The sequence below is a fragment of the Doryrhamphus excisus genome, chromosome 2, assembly GCF_030265055.1.
Source record: "Doryrhamphus excisus isolate RoL2022-K1 chromosome 2, RoL_Dexc_1.0, whole genome shotgun sequence".
NCBI lineage: Eukaryota > Metazoa > Chordata > Actinopteri > Syngnathiformes > Syngnathidae > Doryrhamphus > Doryrhamphus excisus.
Genome location: NC_080467.1, coordinates 10984493 through 11012475, shown reverse-complemented (window position 1 = coordinate 11012475; position 27983 = coordinate 10984493). Strand labels below are relative to the sequence as shown.

The following is a 27983-nucleotide window of genomic DNA, read 5'->3' as shown; positions in this document are numbered from 1 at the left end:
TCTACTCCAACAGGGGATGTTTGAGCCCTTCATGAAGAGCTTCTATGTCAGATCCACAGACACCACACACATCAAAACACTGAAGGTAGAATGTTTCACTTCATCTTGGCCGGTGATTGGATATCTATGACTTGATTCTGCCTTTACTTTGGCATTGATCATCGTTCCATTTCTTTGCAGTTAGAGATTCTGACCAACCTGGCAAATGAGGCCAACATCTCCACCATCCTCAGGGAGTTTCAGGTTTGAGTTTCCTCCTCATGGCCGGCCCAGCCCTATATTACACAAATATCTGAAATGTATCCCTAATTTCGTTTAATAATTTAAACCTTTACACTCCTATTACTCAATATAGTCGAGAAAAACCTTTAACATTATTAGAACCCTCTAGATCAGGGGTGGGCAAACTACGGCCCGGGGGCCACATGCGGCCCACTAAGCGTTTGAATCCGGCCCGCCAGTTGCTTTCTAACTTTTAACATACATGCTGGCAACATGACTTGCAAGTCAGATGTCTTTTTCAGTAAAAAAAAAAAAAAAATTAAAATGTAAAATTCAAGTTTGATGTTTAAAGTGCTCTGGAAAAAAGGGATATATGGAACATATTTAAAACATATAGCTAATAATCTGACACGTTTACAGATAAAATTATACAAAGTAAATAAATAATAAATATATAAAAATATAATATAATTGATATATAATGTAATTAATAATATAATTATAATATATATAATGAATTATATATATATAATATGTAGATTAAATATAATATATAATATATATAGAGAAATATATATAGACAAATAATTCAAGGTGGACTGTTAGAATTATAAGCAAATACAAATATATACAAATATATATACATATATACAAATACATAAATAAAATAAATAAATAATAAATATATGAAATATAATATAATATATTAAATATAATATATATAATAATAAAATTAATATATATAATATAATTAATCATTATAATATATAATAAATAAATAAAATTAGACAAATAATTCAAGGTGGACTCTTAGAATTATAAGTGTAAAATCGTGTGTGTTTTAAAAAAATATATATTCTGGCCCCCCAGACAGTTTTGTTAACTCAATGCGGCCCACGAGTCCAAAAGTTTGCCCACCCCTGCTCTAGATATTAAATAACACCCCTATAGTCACCATTACACTGCTATTACCCAATATAGTAAACGTGTGAAGAAAAAAAACACATAGAAAACCTGTTTACCACCTTCTCAATACTCTTTTTAACATTATTAGAGCCCTCTAGACATTGAATAACACCCCTATAGTCACCATTACACTGCTATTACCCAATATAGTAGACATAACAGAAAATAGGTCATATAAGACATAGAAAACCCATGTACCACCTTCTATGTATGCTTTTTAACATTATTAGAGCCCTCTAGACATGAAATAACACCCCTATAGTCACCCTTACGCTTATATTACCCAATATAGTAGACGTGTGAAGAAAAAACACATAGAAAACCTGTTTACCACCTTCTCAATACTCTTTTTAACATTATTAGAGCCCTCTAGACATTAAATAACACCCCTATAGTCACCCTTCCGCTTCTATTACCCAATATAGTAGACGTGTGAAGCAAAAAAACACATAGAAAACCTGTTTACCACCTTCTCAGTACTCTTTTTAACATTATTAGAGCCCTCTAGACATGTTTGTGCGGCAATCAAGTCTGGTGCTTTACTGACACCCAGTGACCAATTTAGGATACTGCATTCACAACTTGAGTTGTCTTCTTAATTCAGTGTATTTGTATTTTAGTTCAATCAAATATTTCCATGCTTTAAAATGCTTCATTTATGCCTAATGTTTGTATTTTACTTCATTTAGCCATTTGTATACTTGAAAATGCTTCATTTTATACAATAAATGTGTTTAAATGTGTCCTTTTAGACTAATAATAGGCAGTTTTGCACCACAAAAGTGAAACTTGAAGCACAAAGTGGAGAGGGACAACTGCATTGGCTAATGGGCCAGCTGGCTCTGTTCCTGTCCCACATGACCCCTCATTTGCACTGTCCTCTCCGCCTCCCAGACGTACGTGAAGAGCCAGGACAAGGCCTTTGCAGCGGCCACCATCCAAGCCATCGGCCGCTGCGCCACCAACATCTCGGAGGTGACAGACACTTGCCTCAACGGCCTGGTGCTGCTGCTGTCCAACAGAGATGGTGAAGACCTGCAGAAAGCACCTCAGATGTGCAGATGTGACGCTTCAAGCCGCTGATGTTCCTGTGGTCTGTGCAGAGGGCGTGGTGGCGGAGAGCGTGGTGGTGATCCGGAAGCTGCTGCAGACCCAGCCCAACCAGCACAGCGAGATCATCAAGCACATGGCCAAGCTTTTTGACAAAATCACCGTAAGGGTCGGAATACTCGTGCAGGATGAGCACGGACGCACCGCTTCAACCCGTGCCTCTCCCGCGTGTGACCCGCAGGTGTCCACGGCCCGGGCCAGCATCCTGTGGCTGATGGGCGAGTACTGCGAGAGGGTGCCCAAGATAGCACCTGACGTGCTGCGGAAGATCGCAAAAACCTTCACTGTGGAGGACGACATCGTGAAGCTGCAGGCCGTCAACCTGGCAGCCAAGCTGTACCTGACCAACTCCAAGCAGGTATGCTAAGCTAGTGCCTACTATGCTAGGTAACCTTGCTTGGCTAATACTGCTACCATTGTGTTCTTTGTCTGTTCAAGTAACACATGATAACATTAGCTTGGCCTGTTGCTGTTAGCTTTGGACTCTTTCTTTTTTTTTGCTGTTAAAATAATTTTTTAGAATTTGCTATTTGCAATCAAAAAATTGTGGCAGGCCGCAAATGGCCCCCGGGCGACACTTTGGACCCCCCTACATTAGCTGTAACATTCTCGAGACCCTCAGTCTCCTCCACTTTTTGTTAGTGTGTCTGATTGTGACTGATGCGTTCAGTGCGGCTGGGATTGTGCAGTGTTGAGGCAGTGCGGTGGAAAAGGTGATCTCAGATGACGGACGGGTGTGAATGTTGTGCCGCGTCATTCATTCCTGTCATCACCCGTCTCAGACCAAGCTGCTGACCCAATACATCCTCAATCTGGGCAAGTACGACCAGAACTACGACATCAGGGATCGCACTCGCTTTATACGGCAGCTGATCGTGCCCGGCGACAAGAGCGGCGCCCTCAACAAATACGCCCGCCGGATCCTGTTGGCGCCCAAACCGGCCCCGGTGCTGGAATCGGCCTTCAAAGGTACTTTTATTTTGAAAGCATCAACTTTGGGTTGATTGGTGTTATTTATTATTCAGGTGTATTCCGAAGGGCACTTACTGTAGGTCACACAGCGTTCCTGGGAATAATGACATGACTAAATGATTACGCCAGCTCTCGGTGTGGTTTGTAATTTACATTCAAAGCGCAAACCGCCTTTGTCATTCTCGATGACTTTTTCCGAGTTTTTTGTTCGTCCAAAGGTGTTTATCGCTTGTGGTTCTGTTTTGGTCTTTCAGATCGAGATCGTTACCAGCTTGGAACGCTGTCTCACAGCCTGAACAGCAAAGCCACCGGCTACCACGAGCTCTCGGACTGGCCGGCTGTAGCGCCCGACCAGTCTGTGAGGAACGTGGAGGTCATCGAGCCAGTAAGGCCTTCGTATTCCACACATTTTCAGCTGTTTTAAAGCAACATCACTGCGGTAGTTTTAATGCTAATGAGCTGTGTTCATCCATGTCTGTCTCCAAGAATTTCCCCTGTAGGGAAGCTCATAACAGGATCCAGAAAAAGTATTAGTTAAAACATCTTAAAGTTACTCTGACTGACGTGTCTCCGCCACGTTCAGGTGAACGAGTGGGCGCCGCTCGTCGGGAAGTCCAAGCCACCAGAATCGGATGACAAGTTCTACTCTGATGAGGACGACAAAAAGGAGGAAGCATCTGATGGCGGCGGCGGCAGCAGCAGCAGTACTAGTAGTACTAGCAGTAGTACGAGCAGCAGCGGTAGCAGCAGCAGCAGCAGCGAAGGTAAGCCACAAAAGGGGCCGAGGGCCACGACGCACTTGTGGTTACCCTCAGGGGGCCATCTGTAACTGTGAAATGTATGATCTCATATTGTGACATATTATGTATTGTGAGTATATTTACCTAAGCAATATATTTAAATAAGCAAAAAAATATTATTTTTACAATAATATAAAAATAACAAATGAAAGAGTGTATGTATGTTTACATTTTTCTATATAGATACATATATATATATATATATATATATATATATATATATATATATATATATATATATATATATATATACTGTACATATATTTTTAATGGGGACCTATGATGCTGAGGTTGAGCCCTTTGTATTGACTTGAGGATCCCATAACCCACACACAGCTTTCGAGATCTTCCACCATCTGCACCTATTCCAACTGGATTTCCTTGGATTTCCAGAACGGTCTGTTTTCATTTATTCCACCCACAGCCCGCCTCTGGGTACCCCCACTCTGCTGTGAACTGCCCACTCAGCTTGTACCCCGGCACGCCCATATTAGGAAGAATAATTTACTTTAAGAATAATATTCAAATAAGTGTAGTCTTGGCTTTGGTGGGCCAAACCCAGCCACTGTGCCTTGAGTTTGACTCCTGTGCTTTTGATGCAAAAACCACACAATGCAGATGCCTGACAGATGCTGTGATTGTCGTGCACAGAGTCTGGCAGCGCCAGCGAGGACGATAGCGGCAGCAGCGACGAGTCCGACAAGAGCTCCACTGATTCCGGGAAGAGTTCAGGTCAATCCAGCGACTCTGAGTCGGAACAAAAGAAGAAGATGGCGACGAGGAAGAAAAAGACCAAGAAAGTGCAGGCAGAGAAACAAAAACACAATCAGGCTGACAGGTACAGAAACATCATTCTTCATAGCATTACAGTACATGAAGTGTAAAGGTACCTTGAAGGGAATGTTTGCAACCGTAGTGTTACATATCTTACATTTTTTTGTCAGCTGTTGATGCCCATTTGGCAAAGTTTAGCTACTAAAGTTGGTTATCAATGAATGTGTAGCCTGTCTAAACAATATGGATGCCAATTGTTGATCTCTTCTCTGAGACACGTACAACCCACAACTACAGTAGCCTTTGACACCCTGGTTCTAAGTCTTCTTCAGTCACTGACAGACTGCTGTTATAAAGCAGTTCATGCATGGAACACTTGGTAAGGCTGAAGGCGGAGCCGGAAGTAAAGTTCTACTGACTAAGCAGAAGCATAAGTCGACACTTCCTCTTTCAAATGTGCATCATAACTTCCTGAAGGGAGGCAGCCGGTCTTATTGTAGGAAGTTGAGGAAGTTGGACGCTTTTTCAAGAGTGATTTCCAGCTGGATTTAACCTGCTAATCTTATGTTGGCGACTGCTGGATGATTTATCCTTTTATACAACAAGCAGTGAGCGCTCTTTGACTGCCAGGTACACGCACTGCAGCAATTGCTTCTCCAAGGAAGCCGTGTCTTCGAGGGAAACATGGCTTCCTCTGAGGATCTCACATGTCCTGCCTGCTGCTGCATCTTTGAAGATCCTGTCATGCTGCCTTGCAGCCACAGCTTCTGTCGCTCGTGTGTGGAGAAATGGTGGAATGGGAAAGATGTCCGTTCATGTCCAGTCTGTAGGGTGGAGTACAGATCCGTGGCTGTACCTTCAAACTTGGCTCTGAGGAACGTGTGTGAAGCTTTTATTATGGAGACAGAGGCCAAGTGCAGGTTGCACGATGAGAAACTGAAACTCTTCTGCTTGGATCATCAGCAGCCTGTGTGCCTCGTTTGCAAAGACGCAAAAATCCACGCTAACCACAAGTTCTCTCCTATCGGTGAAGTTGCAAAGGATCAAAGAGAGGATCTCCAGAAAGACCTGCAGGCCGCGCATGTAAGGCTGAAAGAGTTAAGTTGGCGTAAAGACACCTTCAGTAAACAAGCAGAGCACCTCAAGCGTCAGAGGTGCCAGGCTGAGAGTGACATTAAGAAGACATTTAAGCAGCTCCAAGATGTTCTGCAGACTGAGGAGGAGGCGAGGTTGTCTGCTGTGAGAGCGGAAGAGCAGCAGAAGAGTCAGATTACGAAAGAGAAGATCGAGGAACTCAGCAGAGACATGAAAGCTCTCTCAGACGTGATCAACAGCACAGAGAAGCAGCTGACAGCTGACAACATTTCCTTCATGAACAACTACAAGAACGTGAAGACCAGAGTCCAGCAGCTGTCTGAGGAGTCCAAGCTGCGCCCAGGACCTCTGCTGGACATGGACAAACATCTGGACAAGCTCACGTTCACCGTGTGGGAAAAAATGAACAAGCTACTCTTCCACAGTCCAAACCTACTACTCAACATCAATCCAGCACTCAATCAGAAGATAACCAGAGGAGAACATCATCTGGATTCCCAAGAGTTTGATCAGTTGTTTGCTGGTATGCCTGCCAGTTTGGAAGTTAAACACGTCTGGAATATTGAGGTCCTAAACAAGGACTGGGAAGTGGGGGTGCTGATTAAAGAGTTTCCTAAAGCATTTAAATATGGCATTAGATTTCGATATGGTAAATACCAACGGTTTAATCCACAAGGTGGATTATTGGGTTTGTACGTCAAGGAGAAACTGCAGAGGATCAGATTTTGTCTAGACGCGGACAAAGGAAGACTTTCAGTCCATGATCATCTTACCAACAATGAAGTAGACACATATGACATTCCTGATGACTGGATGGATTTCAGCAAGAAACAACTGTACCCGTACTGCAGCACAAATGATCACACCCCTCTGAAAATGCTGCCAATATAACATTTTTAAAAAGCCAATATGGAAACACTGTGAAACAGACAATGGCCGTCCGTGATGGTTTGATATTTCCTTCGTTCCGAGAGATGCTCTTGTATATGTCTTCATTCTTTATGTTCAAATACGCAACAATAGAACTCTTCCATTGAATATTATTACAAGATAAAATGATTAAAATGAATACATCATGTGTGTACACTTGTGAAATTCCATGAAAAGGTACTGATCCAATACTCTCAGTTTTGAACAGTGCAGAACACAAGCAGTTGATCAGAACATGGGCATCTGCTTGCTGACATCAAACATATATGAGATTATACCCTAAAACGCGGCTAAAATGTTAATATGCTAACAATGCAAGCATGCTAACAATGCTAGCTTGCTAACCCTTTGGCACAGTGGACACCATCCTTTTTCAGACCAAGATCCCTGGTCTCAGCCATGTCCCTTGGCGAGATCTACAGGAACTGGGCTCAGGTCTGGGACCGGTGGGGGTGTGTGTCAGGCCAACAGGCGGGTCCCGGGGTCAAAAGCCTGTTGTTCACTCTCTATTTTTCCTCATTTTTGTTTTTTAAGTTTCAAAGATTGACGAGTCATGAGCACTTAACCGAGGCAAGTGAGGCTTGCACTTCTTTGGACGTTATTGTGGGGTCTTTTGTGACCTCTTGGATGACTTGGAGATGCGCTCTTGGGGTCATTCTGTTGGCCGGACACTCTTGGCAAGGTTCACCCACTGTCCATGTTTTTGTTGTCTGAGGACATTGGCTCTCACTGTGGTTTGCTGGGGTCCTTTTCCACACTGATAGAAATCAATTCATCATTTAAGTTTTCACAAACTATGAAAGCATCCAATCATTGTTGTTTTTTTCCTCATGTTTAAAACTTGTAGAGTAAGTCAACCTGGACTAAAAGTCATTATTTACACTTGGAACATTTTACATTGTAAGTTATCCGGCGTATATCGACATACAGTATATTGTCCCTGTCTCTCTCACTCACACACACACACACACTTACTGTTAGCGGGAGTCCCATTAACGAGCTAATCAAGCAGAATCGTCCTCCACTAGCGCGGCCCACATTTACATGGCTAATGGCTAATGACTTGTGATTGGTCATTTAGCAGCCCGGTGTTAGCAATGAATGCTATTCGACTCATTAGGGCTGACGAGCCTGCCTGCGCACTTTCAAATTCACTTTCTCCCCGCAAACTGGCGCCGAGTGCCCCGGCGCTTGGTCTGCGTGACGGGCCCGCCGGCTGACCCTGTTCTCTCCATTAGCGAGCGTAATTAGAGCAAGTCAGCACCGTGAACACACACACGCACGTGCACGGCGTAATTAGCTCCGCCTCACCCCCGCGCTTCCACAACAAACACGGCATAATGCCCTCATTATGGCCCAGTCGTCGCAGGCCGGGCCTAATCAGGCCGCTGCTGATTTGTATGACTTTTTCCTGTTGGCAGCAAATGAAACGTGTTGGCCAAATGAATACTGGCTTTTCATCATCGCCCAAGTTAGAAAGCCAGTTAGCGTCACCATTCCCCTCGTTAATTTGAGCAGCACAAAGTGGCGGGCCGGCGGAGTAAACACTCATTATCGGGACAAATTGAAGAGAGACGGAGCGAGAGAATGAGACGGGACGAGCGTGGAGAAACCTAACATTAAATTAGCTCGGCAAACACAAACAGATTGATCTTTTGTTTTTCTGACCTACTTTGGATTCCGGCACCGGCTCCCCGAGGCCCCGTCCGTGCTTCCGTGCGTGGAAGCAGCAAGTCTTGCACTCATTGTTGCTCTTTTTTTGCAGCGACTCTGATGGAAACGCAGACGAACCCATGGCCGAAGAGAGCGGCTCGTCAGTCGAAAGCGCCACATCTGAGAGCGACTCTGACTCTGAACCGGACTCGACAGCGAAGCAGAAGAGAGAGAACAATGTCAAGTCCAAACCCAAGGTAAAGTCACGGTTCAGTCACAATTCATTCATTCGACAAGGGTCGCGGGGGGTGCTGGAGCCTATCCCAGCTGTCATTGGGCGAGCCAATCACAGGGCACTTATAGACAAACAGCCATTCACACTCACATTCATACCTATGGACAATTTGGAGTGGCCAATTAACCTAGCATGTTTTTGGAATGTGGAAGGAAACCGGAGTACCCGGAAAAAACCCACGCATGCACCGGGAGAACACGCAAACTCCACACAGAGATGGCCGAGGGTGGAATTGAACCCTGGTCTCCTAGCTGTGAGGTCTGCGCGCTAGTCACAAAACTTGATCCATTCACTTATGCTAGCTTGCGGAACCTTCAAAGTCAAACAAGCCATCTCTTCTTGATGGTTAACATGAACATTTTATTGACTACAGAGATGTTCACCTCTACACAGTACACTATCTTTATAAAACGAAACACTTTGTGATTGATACCCATAACCGAGATTTGCTTGATTTGCTTACCCGCACAGTAAAACAATGGGTTATCGAAGCAATTTTAATATATCGGATTCATGGTCATAATTCTGTAGGAGCTATTAGTAGTGTGTTCCTAGGTTTCTAATATCTGTTGATTTATTTTTTGTTGTTGTTGTTTTGTTTGGATTACTTGATAATATATTCTTGTTTGTTATGTATTTGTTTATTTATCATATTTTGTTAGGGTTAATTAGTAGTTTATTTGTGGGTTTATTTCATTGGATAACACCCTGGGCACCCGCAATCTATTTATGTAGGCAGTGCTCACCGGACCAGCATGCACCGGGGTGGGCCTATGGTTTTTGTACCAGAGCAAGAGGGGCAACAGGAGACAATGCCTAAGTTCCCTTTTTGTTTGCTTGCTTGGTAATAAAAAGAAATAAAAAGAAACGGAACAAGGTTGTATGGACAATGACTCTTTTTAGATTAGATTAGATTCAACTTTATTGTTATTGCTCATGTCACTTGTACAAGGCAACAAAATGCAGTTAGCATCCATTTTGCCATTATAGTTTAAGTTAAGTTTGTTTTTGAAGGACAAATAGCCACTACAATTCCCTCATATTAGCCCAATAATTATCGTATACCCCTCTGTTTCTTCTTTGAGTCTTTGCTTGTCCATCATTTGTCACGCTTCCTTTTTTTTAATTTTTTTTTATTTATTTTTTTAACTCCATGGTCATCTTCTCTACTTTGTCATGCATGCTATCACTTATGCACCTCTCTCTTTGTGGGCTCCATTGCTTGCAAGGTTTCTGTCTCCATGAGCCTCAACTTGACTTTTATTGTTTTTATTGGCTCGGCCGCGCCGCAGTGTGTCGAAGTGGGTTTTATGCTTCTTAATGCGCGTGGTTCACCACCAGGAGAAAATATGATAGAGGCACTCGCACGTCCTGATGTCTCCAACTCACACGGGGAGGCTGCCTCTGCATCTGTGTTTTTTGATGTGTTGGCGACCCCGAACATGGCCACCAGTAAAATAACTTAATACTTGTTGCCTTCCAGGTGGAGAAGTCCAAGATGGAGGTGTCCTTACTGGATCTGGACGACTGTGAGTCGACTATGCAAATTTTTATGTGTTTACTAAACATCCTACTTGGGGAAATTGAAGGCAGAGGGATTCAGATTGGTACAATTTGTCACCCAAATCAGAAGTTTGCTGGTAGAATGAGAGTCTGCGTTTTACTGCCCCCTCTGGTGCAACCTTGGAATTTATAGTGATTTTTAGTCATTCTTTCTGCACCAGTTAACGATTAATCGATTATCCAATTAATCAGCTATTTTGCTATGCAATATTTTCTGATTTCAGCCACTCAAATGTGAATAAAGCAGAGCTATTATATTTGCTTTGTCCACTGATGGACATTTTTGCCTCTTTATGTTGCCCACCAAAACACTGAGTGCTTCATGTTGGCGTGGTCCGTCGAGGGCAGGGGTGTCCATAGTGCGGGGGCCATTTGCAATCTGCAGCTGTTTGTTTATTGGCCCGCAGCGCAGTCAACATTTATGAAATATCTCCTATTTCATGTGTTGGGCACTGTACTGTATGTGAAACGATGATGTTTTGCTCTCTCCTGCGGGCGTTTAGTTTCTCCAACTCCCTCAAACACACCAAAGTCTTCGTTGGTCTCTCCCAGCTTGCTGTCCGACCTGGAAGGTCTATCTCTCTCCGGCATCTCCACCACCATGCAGGTTAGTGTGCGTGTTAGCTGATGCATTAGAAAAAAGTGTCGGGCAAAGCTTCCTCCATCAAGGCGTGCTGAGAGTGGATTGTTCCTGGTGGTCTGACACCGCATGAGGCAGTGAAATGAGCTTCTTCCCCCCGCCCGCCCCTGTTGGAACATTTCTGCACCAGACGCCCAAACAATTGACCTTTTCTGACGCTTTATATTTATGGCCAGTCAGGACGCAGCAAGCGCTCCCCTCAACGCTTCCTGTATCCGTCTCTCTCAGGCTGCTTTTTTTTTTTTTTGCACCCTTGAACTCTATTTCTGTTGTCGGGCCTCGCCTCTCCACGCCGTCACCTTCCATCTCTGGCATTCCCCTGTGCCGCCGTCTTGTGTATATCTGATGGTCGACCTTTCCTGGTGTGACGGCCTCTTTTCTCTCCTGCGCCGTGTGTGCTTTGTATCTTGTCTTCTGGTCCCGGGAGGGGAAATGTCCAGATCATTCTTTTCCCCGCCGCCGTCAGTGAGTTTTCTCTCTTCTCCCCACTTGTTCTTTCATGTAGTGGTCCTGGTGCAACGTCACTGATGGCTGACTATTCATCTCTGTACTAATATACATGCAAAACGATACAAATTATTAGCAATATCTCTTATGTAAGGCATACCGGGAAGACCACACACACCTCCTCCATAGGAAGTTGCTCAGCATGCCTTGCAGGATTTAGAGGCGGGGTACGCCCTGGACTGGTTGCCAGCCAATAGCAGGGCACAGATAGACAAAGAAACCATTTACGCTCTCATGAAGTGTTAGTTTGGATTCATTTAGGTCAGAAATAAGCAAGTTTTGCTTAAATATGCATATTTTTTTTACTAATCATAGGCCATAGTCTATAATGAAACATCAGCGATTTATTTATTAATATATTTTTGAGAAACTGTAAGGTAAGCCAGCAATTGACATTAGTGGTGCTCCCAATACTTATCGGGCCGATATTAGGGATTTTGATTTCGTACTCATAAATCCAACATTAAAAATAGTCCACTTAACGGACTGTGCAGGCGGGCAAATCAAGCGCTCTATATTTTTTTTCCTCCCTTCCTGTGACGTTAACGACACGTTGTAACTTCCCCTGAGTTCACTTGTAAACAAACATTCACTTTCAGAGGAAGACGACGTACCAAATGCTCCGCAGTGAGAGGGTAGCCTTTGTGCCCGAATACAGTGCACCTTGCTGGGCCACAGCAGGTGGCTCCCTCCCCTCTATACTCTGGTTGTCCTTGGAGCAGAGACGTGGTAGTAGTCATGTCATTATATTTCATTAGGACTAATCAACAGGTACACTTGCTCAAATTCTAATTTGTTCCTTCTTACCTCCAGGTATGTTAAATCTTTAAGACGTGGAAGTTAAATAGTTTACGTGTGGGACCCGGTTGGGGGTAGGTGTGTGATAAAGACGCTGTTATTGTACACGGTGGTTGGCAATGGAGGCATCAGGACATGGGCGTGCTTTGCCAGCCGGCTTTTAAGCTCCCTGCCGTCCACAGAGTTGCGCCTGTCACTCACTGTGATTGACAGTCGCTCTCAGGCCAGCGTTTATGCGGCGCCCACCTTGTTAGCCGTCGCGTGTCCTGCACAGGTGAAGGCCGGCGGGTAATAGGGAATAGAAATGCAGATGAGAAGAAGAGTGGGACATCAGCAGCTGATTTAGAGCCAATTCTATGCAGAAATACGCCACGGCCATCCAGATTCATAGACTGGGGTAAATAACTTCACCTTTATGCACACAAGCCGCCCCCCCCCACCTTGCCGTCTATCCACATACACACACACACACACCAACTGGCCCCGGTGTCATTTCTATTTCAGTGCAATCTGCCCACAGACGCGGCGAGTGTGTCTCGGCTGAGCACTCGGGCCCTTTTAGAGAATTACTGCATGGTTATCAAAGGCATTTACATTAACCTCGGTCACTGTCTTTGACCCCCACCCGCCCCCCCTCCCTGTCTCTCGCATGCTGCTTCTCCCTCTAATAACATTTTGACATTAGGATCTCTCACCAGCGCCTCTTAAATCCCCGCCACAGCCCCCGCTGCCTGCGCCGCATCCCGGGACGCCTGAGCCTGATAAGGCTTCATTCATAATTAGCGCCGGGCAAATGGGGCTGCGTCGGAGGGGGAAATTGAACTGTCAGCGGCAGGGCGGCGGGCGTTTGACCCCATCACACCCAGAGGGGGCCATCATAATTTGTTCATTTGGTGTCCATCAGGGCGGGCGCCGCCGTTTCGCTCGCCGCTGACCCAAGCACGGCGGGCGCTCTGCTAATTATGAGTCAGCAGGAGGACCCAGGGCACCGGCGTGTATCAGCCGCTGCCCTCCGAAACCTCCGGCTGCCACTCAAACCACACAGATTAACCCTCGGCGCCCACGCGGGGAATATGCTTCTCGGAGAGCAAACTTTGAGAAACGTTTGTGTGTCTTTCGTGTTTCCTCTCTCCTCAATTGCTTTGACTAACATTTGCGTCATTAAATTCTACACCACAGGCAGAATATCACTAGCGAGCTAGCATGCTAACCAGTTAGCTTCAAATTTATTTCTTCTAAACCCGAGAGGCCAGTCTTGAGTGTCAGTAAAATGGCGCCCAGATAAAATATAAATTGTTTGGTGAGTTGGCTTCCACCGTTGCTAGGTTACGCATCCTGAGTCTGCTTGGTTTGCCAACTTCCTATATCTGACTAAGCTGCTTCCTCCTGTTAGGTCAGGGGTCTCAAACACGCGGCCCACGGGCCAAATGTGGCCCGCAGGACACTAGTTTGAGGCCATTGCCTTGATATGAAAGTTTAATGTTAGTGCGGCCCGCGGAAGTTTGATATGGATGCTGTATGGTATCATGTACCCAGAAAAAATGTATTATTACGTTTGATTAATGTTCATGTTAAAGGTTAAATAACTGTTAATAGTTATCCTCCCTATCCGTGTGGAAGTGGTAAGTTTTTGGCTATTTAAGTTTAAAGGAAATAACTTGAAGGCTACCGTTTAGGTCGCTAGCTCTCTCGTTTGCGAGTTAGCATGTGTCTCAAGACCCTGCAGTTGTGCAATACGTTGTAAATAAAAAAAGTATAAATGTGACTATAGTCGTGTTTTGTCATGTCTACAGGGCTCTAATAATGCTTTGTTAATTTTAATCTGAAAAAAATAATTTGTCTACCCACCAACTATATGTGGTTTCTTAAGTTTTTATTATTTGCCGTTTTATTATTATTAGTATATTTATTTATTTATTACTGATTGATTGGTTTTCTTTATTCTTGATTTGTTTATTTATTTTTCATTTTATTTTGTGTAGAAAAATAAAAAGTGAAACAGTGGAATGTTTTATCAGAGCTTTTCTTGTAGAAAATTGGAATCAAAGCGAAGTTTTTAAATTGTTTTCGTTTTTAATAAATGCGTTTTTTTGGGTTTTTCTTTTGGAAAACCTGATGCGGCCCAGTCTCACCCAGACCCGAGCTCCAGTGGCCCCCAAGTAAATTGAGTTTGAGACCCCTGTGTTAGGCTATGGATGAATCACTAAACCGGTTTTCTATGCTGTAACTGCAAAATATTCTATTTATGAATTGATTCCTTACTTCACTTATCATGGTCGTGTCTGGAACCACAGCGATAAAGGAATAGCACGGACAACGGCTGAACGGCGTCTCTTACGATGACTCCAGGCAGCGGTTTCCTTTACCCATGTGACATTGGAGCCCTCGCCAAGCCTCTCTGAAGGGCGTCAGAGTTTGAGCAGCATAACACACAACACTGAGCGTTAGACGGCCTTATTGCCGCTAACGTTTGCCTGATGGAAACGTTCCTAATTAATCATGTAAGAATAGCTCATTTGCCGACAAATTGGCATAAATGAAGTAACCTCTGTCTGCAGGCGGCGGAGTGACTTCTCGTTACGCCAAAGTCTCTCTCGCCGGCTGTACTAACATTTATTTAATTCAATTTGCGCTCAAGGTCCTGCTGACTTCCTTCCATTAATTGTCATCTCCAAGCTGAGGGGACAATTAGGCCTTTAAAGTTGCGTTCCTCATACTTTTTTTTTTTTATGCGCACAATGGCATCTTGTAGTAGAAATGGATTTTCGATCTAGATCGTCTCCAGCATCTTTTTTTCCCTACAAATTGGCCGTCATATGCACAAGGCTGCCCGGCTCCTTTTTTGGATATGTCAGCAGGATTTTCAGGTCATTTGCCACAGAGGATGCGGTGAGACGCGGGCTCTGAAGGTGACTGGCGTCCCGTGTCATCCATCACGCCAGCTTCCTTTAAGTTGACGCATAATAGAGCCTCTCAATCAACTTCTCCCCCCCCCCCATTGTCACCTCGCTTTTCCTCCTGTCCGGGGTGGGGGGGTAGCGAAGCAGCCGGGATGTCGTCTGACAAGGGAGTCAAGGTTACATCCCTCTTCTTCCCTTATTTACACTTGAGGTGTTATGGCCTGTGGTGTTGGCGCCCGTGTCAGACGTTAACCGTCCACTGTGTCAAACAGGTGATGATAAGCTGCTTGAAGCTCCGTCTGGTCCCCCAAGGCGCCACGGGCGGCACACGGGACCTTGAAGCCGGATGAGCGCGTTGGCGGGATGAGGGTGCGGGGGGTAGATGTCTTTCCGTGATGGGATGTGCAAACATTACGACCGGCTTTATTGACACAGACGCGTCCAAAAGTGGTCCCCGATAAATTTGCCGGTGGCGTGACGGGCGCTGGAGAGGGCGCAACGGTGGCGGCCCGCTAACAAATGTTTGCTTGACCTCCTTTCACAGGTACGTCGGCAGGAAAGCGTGTGAAGGGATTGGTGTTGTGATTGCAGGGTTTATCCTGATGCGTCAAGGACTTTGTTCTAAACACTTCTCACACTAACCTTTTTGGAGGAGGATTCAAAAAAACACAAAGACGCCATCATCCGGCATACATACAGTCATGGAAAAAATTACTGTTCATTTGAAGGTACCAACATAATAACAAAAGTATAAGAGTTGCATTTTTGGCATGTCAGAACTTTGTGAAAAGCTGTTTCTTTTGGTTGAAACCATCCTATGTTACGTCCCGCTGGAAGTATTCTTCTAGTGCAGGGGTCTCAAACTCAATTTACTTGGGGGACCACTGGAGCTCGGGTCTGGGTGAAACTGGGCCGCATCAGGTTTTCCAAAAAAAACAAAAACGCATTTATTAAAAACAAAAAAATTTAAAAAACTTTTGCTTTGGTTCCAATTTTCTACAAGAAAAGCTCGGATAAAACATTCCACTGTTCTCAGATATCTTACTTTATTTTTCTACACAAAATAAGATGAAAAATAAACAAATCAAGAATAAAGAAAATCAATCAATTAGTAATAAATAAATATAATAAAAACTTAAGAAACCACATATAGTTGGTGGGTAGGCAAATTATTTTTTTCTGATTAAAATTAACAAAGCATTATTAGAGCCCTGTAGACATGACAAAACACGACTATAGTGACATTTATACTCTTTTTATTTACAACATATTGCGCAACTGCAGGGTCTTGAGACACATGCTAACTCGCAAACTAGAGAGCTAGCGACCTAAACGGTAGCCTTCAAGTTATTTCCTTTAAACTTAAATAGCCAAAAACTTCCACTTCCACACGGATAGGGAGGATAACTATTAACAGTTATTTAACCTTTAACATGAACATTAATCAAACGTAATATTTTTTTCTGGGTACATGATACCATACAGCATCCATATCAAACTTGCGCGGGCCGCACTAACATTAAACTTTCATATCAAGGCGGGGGCCTCAAACTAGTGTCCTGCGGGCCACATTTGGCCCGCGGGCCGCGTGTTTGAGACCCCTGTTCTAGTGCATGTAAACGTACTGACAGTCAAGCCTCACCACGGCCGATTGTTCATCAAAATGAGAACAGCATGATGTTTAAATACCAGTTCCAACTGGACATTTATCGGTCAGTTCAAGGTTTAATGAAGAGCACTTTAGCTTCATCCTGAAAGCCAAACATCCATGACTTTTTTTTTTTTTGAGTAGTTCCACTCTGAATGTAAGCCCCTCACATCTGGAACAAACATGACAGCATGCAAATAGACACACACTTCACCATGTCTCTTATTAGCATTTATGGCCTACATATATCATATCAGCTTTGCTCTGGGGTCTCTTTGGTTAAAAAGCGTTTTCTATGCTCATATACACATTTTTTCAAATAAATACCTATGAAAAGTAATTACTATTGATATTTGTCACATTTGGACCTTCCACACTTCTGTTGTCTTGTGTCGTTGGACGCTGTAGTGTTGTTTCTTCATGTCCTCTATAGTCAGCAGATACTGTTATATGTATATATATGTAATATATATCGGATGGAGGCAGCACGGCGCTCTAGTGGTTAGCGCGCAGACCTCACAGCTAGGAGACCAGGGTTCAATTCCACCCTTGGCCATCTCTGTGTGGAGTTTGCATGTTCTCCTCGTGCATGCATGGGTTTTCTCCGGGTACTCCGGTTTCCTCCCACATTCCAAAAACATGCTAGGTTAATTTGCCACTCCAAATTGTCCATAGGTATGAATGTGAGTGTGAATGGTTGTTTGTCTATATGTGCCCTGTGATTGGCTGGCAACCAGCCCAGGGTTTACCCCGCCTCTCGCCCGAAGACAGCTGGGATAGGCTCCAGCACCCCCGCGACCCTCGTGAGGAAAAAGCGGTAGAGAATGAATGAATATATGGCATGTTACACACCTACACTACTGTGACAATACATGATGTTACACGCCAAAAGGCAGGTAGTGTGTGTGTGGGGGGGGCTAGGGAGAAGACCTTAATAGAACATAATTTCCCACAGTGAAAAGCTAAGCCGCTGCTGAGTGCGTCGTGTAACAGCGTTTCAATCCGTCTGTGAAAATGCGTCACATCTTCCTGTGTTGTCTCATCTTAATGTCATTTCCTGCCTCTGAGAAGGTAAAAGCCGTCCTTCCCCCCCCCCCCCCCCCCCCCCAGGTGAAAAGTGAGGCCTTTGAATGGCGCCTTTGGTGCATGCAGGCACTTGTGTTTCCATTCATTAGTTAGATGGCGTCTGCTTTGGACTGAACACCCAGTCCATTTCCACCTGAGCGGATGAAGTGAGGGCACTTAGTGTATTTAATTGGGACTGTTTTACCTTCCAGACGGAATGAGGTGGTCGGCGGAGGCAACCCTGCCACTGCACTTGGGTGCTGCGCTTTTTCACGTTTGACTGTGTTTTTAACCTTTTTAGACATTTTCTTGTACAGTAATATAGTTATTAGTGATGAGGGTACAGGACTATTTCTGCACTTTTTTTTTCCTACCGCTTATCCTTACAAGGGTCGCAGGGGTGCTGGAGCCTATCCCAGCTGTCTTCGGGCGAGAGGCGGGGTACACCCTGGACTGGTGGCCAGCCAATCACAGGGCATATATAGACAAACAACCATTCACACTCACATTCATACTTATGGACAATTTGGAGTGGCCAATTAACCTAGCATGTTTTTGGAATGTGGGAGGAAACCGGAGTACCCGGAGAAAACCCACGCATGCACGAGGAGAACATGCAAACTCCACACAGAGATAGGCTTACAAAAATTATTTGGAATAAAATTGTCACCTATGGGGGTGTTATATCATGCCTAGAGGGCTCTAATAATGCTATAAAAACATATTTAAAAGGCATTAAAGAGATTTTCTATGATCTAATTACAAAAATAGTCTGTTTATTAACATTGAATCCTACTTTTGTCTTCACATTCAGTAATGTGATGTAGGATGTTGCGCATGTAGTCATTCATTCATTTTCTACCGCTTATCCTCACAAGGGTCGCGGGGGTGCTGGAGCCTATCCCAACTGTCTTCGGGCGAGAGGTGGGGTACACCCTGGACTGGTGGCCAGCCAATCACAGGGCACATATAGACAAACTACCATTCACACTCACATTCATACCTATGGACAATTTGGAGTCGCCAATTAAAATTAACCTAGCATGTTTTTGGAATGTGGGAGGAAACCGGAGTACCCGGAGAAAACCCACACATGCACGGGGAGAACATGCAAACTCCACACAGAGATGGCCGAGGGTGGAATCGAACTCAGGTCTCCTATCCGTGTGGCCTGCATGCTAACCACTCGTTCACCATGCAGCAGCGCACATTGTCTTTGTGGATATTTTCCTTCATCTCTGACGGAGTCATCCAGTCTTGACTTCAGATGCGAGCTATACCAACCACACATGCTATCCTGTGTGACCTCTGTCTAAATGGATGTTCTCTACGCAGGTGGCAACCCCGACTTTCGGGCCGGTGAAATCCTTGGAGCTGCTCCACCACATGACGGGGAAAGGCCTGTCCGCCAAGTACCATTTCCCCAGGCAGCCCTGCCTGCACCGGCCCAGCATGGTGGCGGTGCAGGTCACGCTGACCAACTGCTCAGACCGCAGCCTGGAGGAGATCCACATCGGGGAGAGGAGCCCCGCCAGCCTTCAAATTCACTGTTTCAACACCGTGGGTGCGTGTGGGGGAAAACGCCCTCTTCATTTTGTGCGTTGCAGTGAAGCTTTTCTCATGCATAAGACGGCCATGACAACCTCAGCTAATCCCTGCTAGTTAGCCTCAATCAGGACACACACACACACACACAGCGCTGTATGAAGGCTTCTATCATGCACGTGCCGAGCAGCTCACCGCGGCTCATTGATCATCCGTCGCAGGAAGTGGAGCAGGCAAGCGGTGGGTGACTTGGGATCGATGGAGGCCAGATGCTGCGAACACAAAACCGGGGATGGTTCCGGGCAGGCTTCATGCAGACGGCGTTTTTAGTTTTGAAGCGGGAGGGATCATTTCAGGTTGTTTGTGAGGCCTTGTCCACACTTAGTCCCTGCAGTGCCCCACCGAGCCCCCCCCCCTCCCCCCCCCACCACCCTTTCCCGCTCTTTACACATTCTCTGCCTGCAGCTGCGAGGAATATATAGACGTACCTTTTTTTTTTAAGTATGAGCTTCAACATCTTGTAGGCTCCTTGCAAGTCCAGGAGGTGCTGTTGGGTGGCGTCACGGGGGGACACAGCAGGATCAGATAATGCCAGGACTGCTTCACAGATGCAAGGAAGTGGTGGTGACCATGCATACCCACGGGGGAAGAACGCACGTAGCGTAGTTAGTGTGTAATAAATGCGTGAACAGAACCATAAATGACACATACTGCCAGGGCAACTTGTGGGACAACGCGGGGGTAAAAATGCATGCACACAAGCTAGCTAACTATTTTGCATTCCCCTCAGCAAATTTTTGGGGGGGCGCTTCTGTCACGCCTCGTCCCGTTGATGCAGATGCATCACAAGAGTGTGTGTGCGTGCGTGTTGAAGGTTAAGATTTCTCACACACCATTCTAGCCAGAAAACACAAGCGGCGACGATGCACGTCTGTTCCGCTCTGCTGCCACCGTCACCCTTTTTGCCCCGCCCCTCCCCACACTGCCCTTGTCGCTCATTATCCACCTCTCTTCTACAGAGCGCTTGGAGCCGGAGGCCTCCGTGACGGTTTCTATGGCCGTCGACTTCAGCGACTCCACACAGGCGGCCAACTTCGAGCTGTGGTAAAAGACGCTGACGTGTTCACGTTTTTTTTTCACGTTTTTTCCTCATCTTATGCCCTTTGCTGCTTACTCACACACGCAGATTGGGAGTGTATTGTTCAACTAATGTAGGCGGGCATCACATATCTGTGGTGGCGGAGAAGCATCATGTTTAGTCTAGTCTAGGAAGCCCAGGTTGAGGAGTTTGAACTTTGTAAGGCACCTGCACGTCCACAGTGCAGTGAGGACATGTCCAGGATTGTCCCAGGTGATAATCTACGTACTTGACCTCTTTTGACTTTTTTCCCTTCCTTAGTCCACCCTTCCATCCCCCCCCCCCCCCCCCCGTCTCCTCCACTTCCCGTGCCAGCATTCCCACTTGAGACATCAGTAGCAATTGATCCCCGCTTCCCTGAGATAACAATTATTCCTCCAATAATGGAGAATCTGCCCACTTAAACGCCCACAGGCGCACACTGCTCAGTCGATCAATAACCTTATCAGAAAATCTGCCTGGGACACGGGGATCAATCCTGCCAGAAGAGAAAGAGAAAGAGGTGCGTCTGTATCCCAGGAACCTGGCGCTCGGCTTCCAATGCTTTTTCTTCCCTCAGCACCAAGGAGGACCGCTTTGGCGTTTCCATCCAGCCTGCCGTCGGGGAGCTGCTGATGCCCTGCAGCCTGACCCAGCAGGACTTCTGTGAGGAGCAAGGTATCTCTCCAGTCCATTGATTTGCCTTTTTTGTTGGCCACATTCAGGAATACGGTACCAGAATAGCTGGCTACCTACTGTAGACATGACCTTCACAAATATTCATTTTCTACATTTTATATTTCACATATTTTTTCCCAAATTTGGAGCACATACGTCCAGACCAGAAACCTGCGTGAGCACAGCTCAGCTTCTTTTTTTTGTGCGGGTTTTGTGTATCTGGCTCATCCCGCTTCCACGCCCACAGGTAAGCTCCTGGGCATGAACGAGACCTCTGCGACCATCGCCATGGCAACGTCCAACATCTCCAGCCAGGCCGTCACCAAGCGGGTCCTGTCGGTGGCCAACGTGGGCGTGGTGGTCTCCTCGGAGAGCCACCTGTACAGGTGATATGCTCAATTTCTCTGAAAAGCAACACAATGTTGCCTTCAGGTGTCTGTGCGTGTGCGTTGTCCCACACGTGACGGCCATGCCTGGGGAACGTCCCGAGAAGGCGTCCAGTGTAATTGGTGTACACGAAGTGTGCTAATGAGCTTCCTCCTCTGTCACGCACACCTGATAGATAATTACACGTCGCTCTCGCCTCTCTCTCTCTGTCCCTCTGCTTCCTGCCCCCCCTCCCCCACCGCCCCAATCTCAGCACCCCATCTGTCTCTCCTTCACTTCCTCTTTGTCCCCCCCCTCCGCATGCCTGCACGTGATTATTTCCCATAGATTGAACCTGAGGTGGAAAGGATGTGAGCGGGGGGGGGGGAGGAGGGGGGATTGGGCGACCACCAGCTGAAAGACCGGAGTGGAAATCAATGTACACTTGGCTCATGTGACTTGCCGCCCGTCAGCATGTGTCACGGTGGAGGAGACGCTGGTTTCCATGACGTCCGCCAACGAGAAGCGGCGGCCATGAGCCGGTCCACCACGCCTCACGTCTGTCCTATTTAACGCTTTTTCTTTTTATGAATCAAAAAGAGTGTGGGGCGGCACGGCGGACGAGTGGTTAGCGCGCAGACCTCACAGCTAGGAGACCAGGGTTCAATTCCAGCCGCGGCCATCTCTGTGTGGAGTTTCCCCGTGCATGCGTGGGTTTTCTCTGGGCACTCCGGTTTCCTCCCACATTCCAAAAACATGCTAGGTTAATTAGCGACATAGGTATGAATGTGAGTGTGAATGGTTGTTTGTCTATATGTGCCCTGGGATTGGCTGGCCACCAGTCCAGTGTGTACCCCGCGTCTCGCCCAAAGACAGCTGGGATAGGCTCCAGCACCCCCGCGACCCTTGTGAGGAAAAAGCGGTAGAAAATGAATGAGTGAATGAAAAAGAGTGTGACACTCTTCATTGTTTAAGACATTCCTTTCAGGTTGTTGTGATTGCTAACAAATGAGGAAGTCATCCCAGGCCCTTATCAAGCGCAACAAACCCGAGAGGGGAAGCAGCTCCAAAGCAGAGGGTCCGTTGTCTCCTACAAAATAAAACGTTACTGTATTGTGCCTGATCTGGATGGAATAGTACCTTCTTTACACAGCAGGCTGTTGGTTTAAGGGTTGTTGTACAATCCATCCATCGTCTATGCCGCTTAGCCTCACTAGACTCGTGGGTTAATTACTGTTTGGAATTATGTTCTAAATTCAAACGGAAAATTTGTAAAAATTAACTTTATTCTTCATGGCGCCTCATATTCCCATAATAGAACTTTTTCCCCAACCTAATTTTCCAACCTAAATGACAACGTCATTCTTTTCTTATTTCTCATAGTATTATGTCTCTGCATACGACCTGACTTGAAATGACTACTTTTTTGTCAGATTACAATTTATTATTTGGACTTTATTCTGGCCGTTGCCATTGAGATGAGGATTGTGTCTGATTTGATTTTCTCTTTCTCATGCTGACGAAGATGTGTTGAAGAATCCAACAGCAGGGAGGTATCACTCTGATGCATGGAGACGTGTCTGCACTTTGCGTGTTGACCAGCAGGGTGCAGCACTGCTTCTCCTTACGTTGCTGTGCAGAGAGAGGCAGGCAGGCAGGCGTTGGATGGGGGTGCGGTGGGTGTGGGGGTGCTGGCAGAAAGACCTAAATTGATTGCTGGAAGGGAGGATGGCAATAAATCAAGGCGGAAAGCAAATGTAGAAAACGCTGTTCTTGTTTGTGTCTAAACAGGCGGAATAAAATAAATGTGCTCCATTTTTCAGTCGGTTGGAAGGCAAATGTGATGGAGTGTTTTTTCTCACGGGGACGCCCCCATTTTTACCCCAAATGCGAGCTATCACTTTAGTTGCTGAAATCATAATTGTGTTGGATTTTACACCAGTCTGATGTCCTTTTACGTCTACTCGGGTGTCATAGTTGTGGGTGGCCATCTGCCTGGCCTGGCCCGGTCTGGTCTGGTCTGGCATGGCTGACCACTGCTTTGAAGGACACTTGTCCAGCTGGACTGCAGCGAAGCCACAATGGCCTCAGACTTGGGGACTCTCAACACCTCCCCTCTCTCTTTTTTCTCTCTCTCTCTAAAGGTGAGGCTGTCTTTATCCCGGGTGAAGGGGCGGCAGATGGCACCCACACGGGTTCTCTGGACTGAGGAGAATCGGGGATAATTGGAGAGCGATGCTTAGACGATCGATGCCAATCTGCCGGCTCGGCGGCAGCGGCGGCGGGTTCTGCTTTGCTTTGCTTTCCATGCAATTAATGCGCTGGCGTTTTTGGGCGAGAGTGCACGGGAATACCAATGACCCATTTAGGGCGCCCGCTTCACAGGCCCGTTCATTTCAAAATCAGCCAGGAAGTTAGAATATTTGCACGTGGCCTCCGGAGAGGGGATAAGTGGTGTTAACAGGCTGAGTAAATGCTAGATTTATTTCCTAAATCCATTAGCGGAGCCGCCGGGGGCCACGGCAGGTGCCCGGGGGGCCCTCGGCGGAGGAGCTCGGCCCGTGCCGGCCCTGACGCTGAAGGCGATGAAAGCCTTGTTAGCTTGTAGCCGCTAAGAAACATGCGGCCGAGTAGGCCTGGAGGCATCCTGCAGAAGTGGCAAATATTTTAATTAAGGCTGAGGAGCCCCCGCCTCCACCCCTCCCATCGAGGCGGCCCATAAACTCCCTCTCCGCTGTTGATGGTAATTTAGACCCTCCCCCGGGACCCGCCCGGACGCTTTGTGAGGCAGCACCAGTTTCATTGTGCATGCACGCTCTTTAACGTGCTAATTGGCCGACTCGCTGCGGGGATACGTCCACCCGGGGGGGCGGAGGTGGGGGTGGCGGCCTCTTGACAGGCTTTTTAAGTGGGGGCCCTTTATGGACTGTTTGTCAGGGCTAAGCGGGCTTCCACGGGGGGGTCTTTGTTGTGGGAATGTAGCGCTAAATGGAGGCAGATGGTGGGGAGTGGGCCACGTGGGCCCCCAAGATGCAGCAGCAGCAGGAGAGAGGGGGCGACCCGGTTCGGCTCTGGTGGGGGGGGTGAGGGGGTCGCAGCGGGTCACAGCCCCTGTCTGCCTCTTGTTAGGACCCTCAATGGTGACCATGTGCGTCCCTGGTTGGCGGACAGTTTCCACGGTGACGGTGAACTGAGAATTCCGCCCCTCCCGGGCCCCATGGACTCCCACACTCGATAGACACCCACAGTCCATAAAAGCAGCTAAACGTTGTGTTTGACTGGCGGCAGGGGGCGTGGCTCTGGTTCGATGAGCTGTCAATCAGCGGGATAATCGTGTGTCACCGCTGCCATCGCTCCACTTCCTCCTTGTCTTGAAGCTCATTTATACCCGGCAGGAAATGCTACCAAAAAACGCTGCAGTAAAAGTCTTATTTTGACTCATCTCTGACCAACAAGAATATTTTGGGGCTAAAGGTTGGAATATTTACTTGCAGGTTTGTGGGTCGGACGGTGAGCAGCCAGGTCCTGGTCCTGGTCCAGCTGGAGCTGAAGGACCCGTCCGGCGGCCTACTGACCATCAGTACGGAGAAGAGCGTCATGGCGTCCATGCTGCTCCGAGACCTCAAACAAGCGCTGACTCAGGCGTAGACAGGCAACGCTCATAGATACTCTTTTCATTCCTTTTTTTCACTCCTGCACTTCAGGGTGCACACAAGCTGGTCCCAGACAAATTCATCATCATTATTATTGTTGTTATTATTATTATTATTATGGTCTGTCACTGTCAACTGGAAAAAACTTTCTGGTACATTTTCCCTTCATTTCAGGACTTTGGTACCGATTAGACTTCCTTAAGGTGCCAACCAGCAGCACTCATTAAAAAAAAAAAAAAGACAACATTTGTTGAAACATTTGACTTATCGCGCCTCCTTTCGACTCGAACACCCGCCAGAGCAAGCCGAGTGACGTATGGACATAGAAAAGTCAAAACGAGATTGCAGCGCAGTCATTCCTTTTCATCCAAACCCGAGACGTACGCTCCCGTGTTTCCTTTTAGGTGCACGAGCGCACGCCGGCGTCATGCTGATGGGAAGTTTTGGTCCCCGGCAAGCCAGGCTAACACCTGTTAGCTCATCTGTCACGCCCACTCTGCTCGCATCCATCACCTCTGCCGCTATACTCATTTCCACAGCCAGCTGTTCACATATTACACACACACACACACACGTGCGTCCTGTGACTAAAATATCAGCTGAACACTGGACCATCAATCTTCAGCAACAAAGAAACACAGTATATATGTATATATATATATATATATATATATATATATATATATATATATACTTTATACATAGTATATAACAAGGCCTGGGGTGTCCTAACTTTTTCCTCCAGCGAGGCCACAGAGTGAAAAATGAAAGGATGCAACTTTGCCATGTTGATAGATAGATAGATAGATAGATAGATAGATAGATAGATAGACTTCCTTTATTGTCATTGCACAATAAGCAGTGAAATTGTCGTTGCCTGGCTCCCGTATAATAATAATAATAATAATAATGTAGAGAATAAATAGATGATCAAATATGAACAACAATGTACAGCGTAAACGGTAAATTGCACAACATTTAAATAATTTAGAATAAATAATTTCAAGTTTTGCGTGTGGGCTGGTAGAGGGAAAGTAGATGTCTCTAAACCTGTCTTATGTCTTATTATTTGACAGATAATCTCAGAAATTATGTCTCCCATATTGGGACCCATAATAGGACTGTAAAGGTGACTTTAGGGGTGTTATTTCATGTCTAGTGGGCTCTAATGATCTTAATGCATATTTAGAAGGCCATAAACAGGTTTTCTATGCTTTAGCTGGCAAAATATTGCATTTCATAATATAATACACTAAATAATACTACTATTATTACTATAAGTAATTTCTAAACAATTAAAATAAATATTTGAAAAAAAAAATCTTAGTGTTCCACCCCCCCAAAAAAAGCTGTAATGTGTCAAATTATTGTAACATTAAAAAAAATAAGTTGCATAACCCGAGTTTTAATTTTACAGGGGAAAAAAAGTCTGAATTTTAGACACAAAAAATGAAAGATAAAAGTGGTAATATTAGGGGAAAGTACTAGTATTTGTACTCATAGTACTGCTAGCAAAACCAAAAGCTGCAATATTATGACAAAGTAGAATATTCTTTATGGGGGAAAAAAACCACCGGACAACATTTAAAAGAAGAGATAAACGAAAGATGAGCGATAAACTCGTGCAATTACAAAAAAAGAAAGTTAGGAGAAAAATGTTGTGATGTTAACAGGACGGAGTCATCATCTGACGGTTAAAAAAAATGTCAATTTTTGGAAAAGTGAAATGTTTGACGGACTAATGATCAAATAAAGAGCAGTAAAAAAAATTGCAGAACCTGAAAGAGCAACCTCCAACAGTGGTGCGACTTGGACACGCTGATGCAAAGATGTGAAAAGAATAATAAGAAATGTTGCATTGCTTCCATTTATCAACCATAATGAAGAAGACGCTGCGTCTTTATGCGTCCTTTCAACCACATTGCCCATCCAAGCTTTTCTTTGCACGTGCGTCTTGCAGGTGCATCCTCCAACAATAGACCAGCGTGTGGTGTTTTCTCCTTAAAAAAACAAAAAACACATTCCTCTTTGCCTTTAAAGGGGAAAAAATAGGCCACAAGCCTTTCATGAGTGCTCCATTGCTGGCTGAAAGACACTCAAGCGCATTAAAAAGACGCCATCAGTCAGAAAGCAGTTTGTCTTTGCTAATAGTCACTGTGTGTGTTTGTGTGTGTGTGTGTGTGTGTGTGTGTGTGTGTGTGTGTGTGTGTGTGTGTGTGTGTGTGTGTGATTGACGGCTGATGTAGACGGGTGGAAATGAAGGAAAGGAAGTAAATGAGTTAAAAGCGTGGAGGGCCGTGTGAGTGCTCTCGGAACCACTAAAAGAAAACACACAACTAAAACACAATGTGTCTCACATAGTGGCGTGTTAGCCATCAACACAGACACACACACACGCCTGAATGAAGAGCTTCAGGTATACCTGAAGTCGTATCGTATACGATGGTCAGAGTGGTCCGTCACTCTAGACGCCGAGGAGGAGACAAACTCTCACCATACAAAAAATCACTATTTAGCTTTCATACAGTTTCCTATGGGCTGCACTGCGGTCGAGTGGTTGGCAAGCAGACCTCACAGCTGGGAGACCAGGGTTCAATTCCACCCTCGGCCATCTCTGTGTGGAGTTTGGGTACTCCGGTTTCCTCCTACATTCCAAAAACATGCTAGGTTAATTGGCCACTCCAAA

General features: G+C 45.8%; 2 protein-coding genes across 3 annotated transcripts in view; both read left to right on the top strand.

The window, feature by feature from the left end:
• ap3b1a (adaptor related protein complex 3 subunit beta 1a) overlaps positions 1-25767 on the top strand; it is a 38616-nt gene extending 12849 nt beyond the window's left edge. Inside the window, exons 11-27 of one of the 2 annotated variants that reach the window (XM_058064088.1) lie at positions 14-85; positions 181-243; positions 2083-2215; positions 2292-2401; positions 2480-2656; positions 3081-3267; positions 3525-3655; positions 3854-4034; positions 4722-4908; positions 8635-8779; positions 10301-10346; positions 10884-10987; positions 19274-19502; positions 20503-20587; positions 21181-21278; positions 21526-21664; positions 25139-25767. In XM_058064088.1, coding sequence (XP_057920071.1) covers positions 14-85; positions 181-243; positions 2083-2215; positions 2292-2401; positions 2480-2656; positions 3081-3267; positions 3525-3655; positions 3854-4034; positions 4722-4908; positions 8635-8779; positions 10301-10346; positions 10884-10987; positions 19274-19502; positions 20503-20587; positions 21181-21278; positions 21526-21664; positions 25139-25292 — 2241 coding nt within the window. In that variant the 3' untranslated portion in view covers positions 25293-25767. The remainder of the gene's footprint in view (positions 1-13; positions 86-180; positions 244-2082; positions 2216-2291; positions 2402-2479; positions 2657-3080; positions 3268-3524; positions 3656-3853; positions 4035-4721; positions 4909-8634; positions 8780-10300; positions 10347-10883; positions 10988-19273; positions 19503-20502; positions 20588-21180; positions 21279-21525; positions 21665-25138) is intronic. The other variant, XM_058064086.1, reaches the window with a different exon arrangement.
• On the top strand, positions 5070-6949 carry LOC131111274 (tripartite motif-containing protein 12A-like). The gene has a single exon (XM_058064089.1). It carries the CDS (start codon positions 5529-5531, stop codon positions 6828-6830), a length of 1302 nt encoding a protein of 433 aa, XP_057920072.1. The 5' UTR covers positions 5070-5528; the 3' UTR covers positions 6831-6949.
• Positions 25768-27983: the final 2216 nt, after the last annotated feature.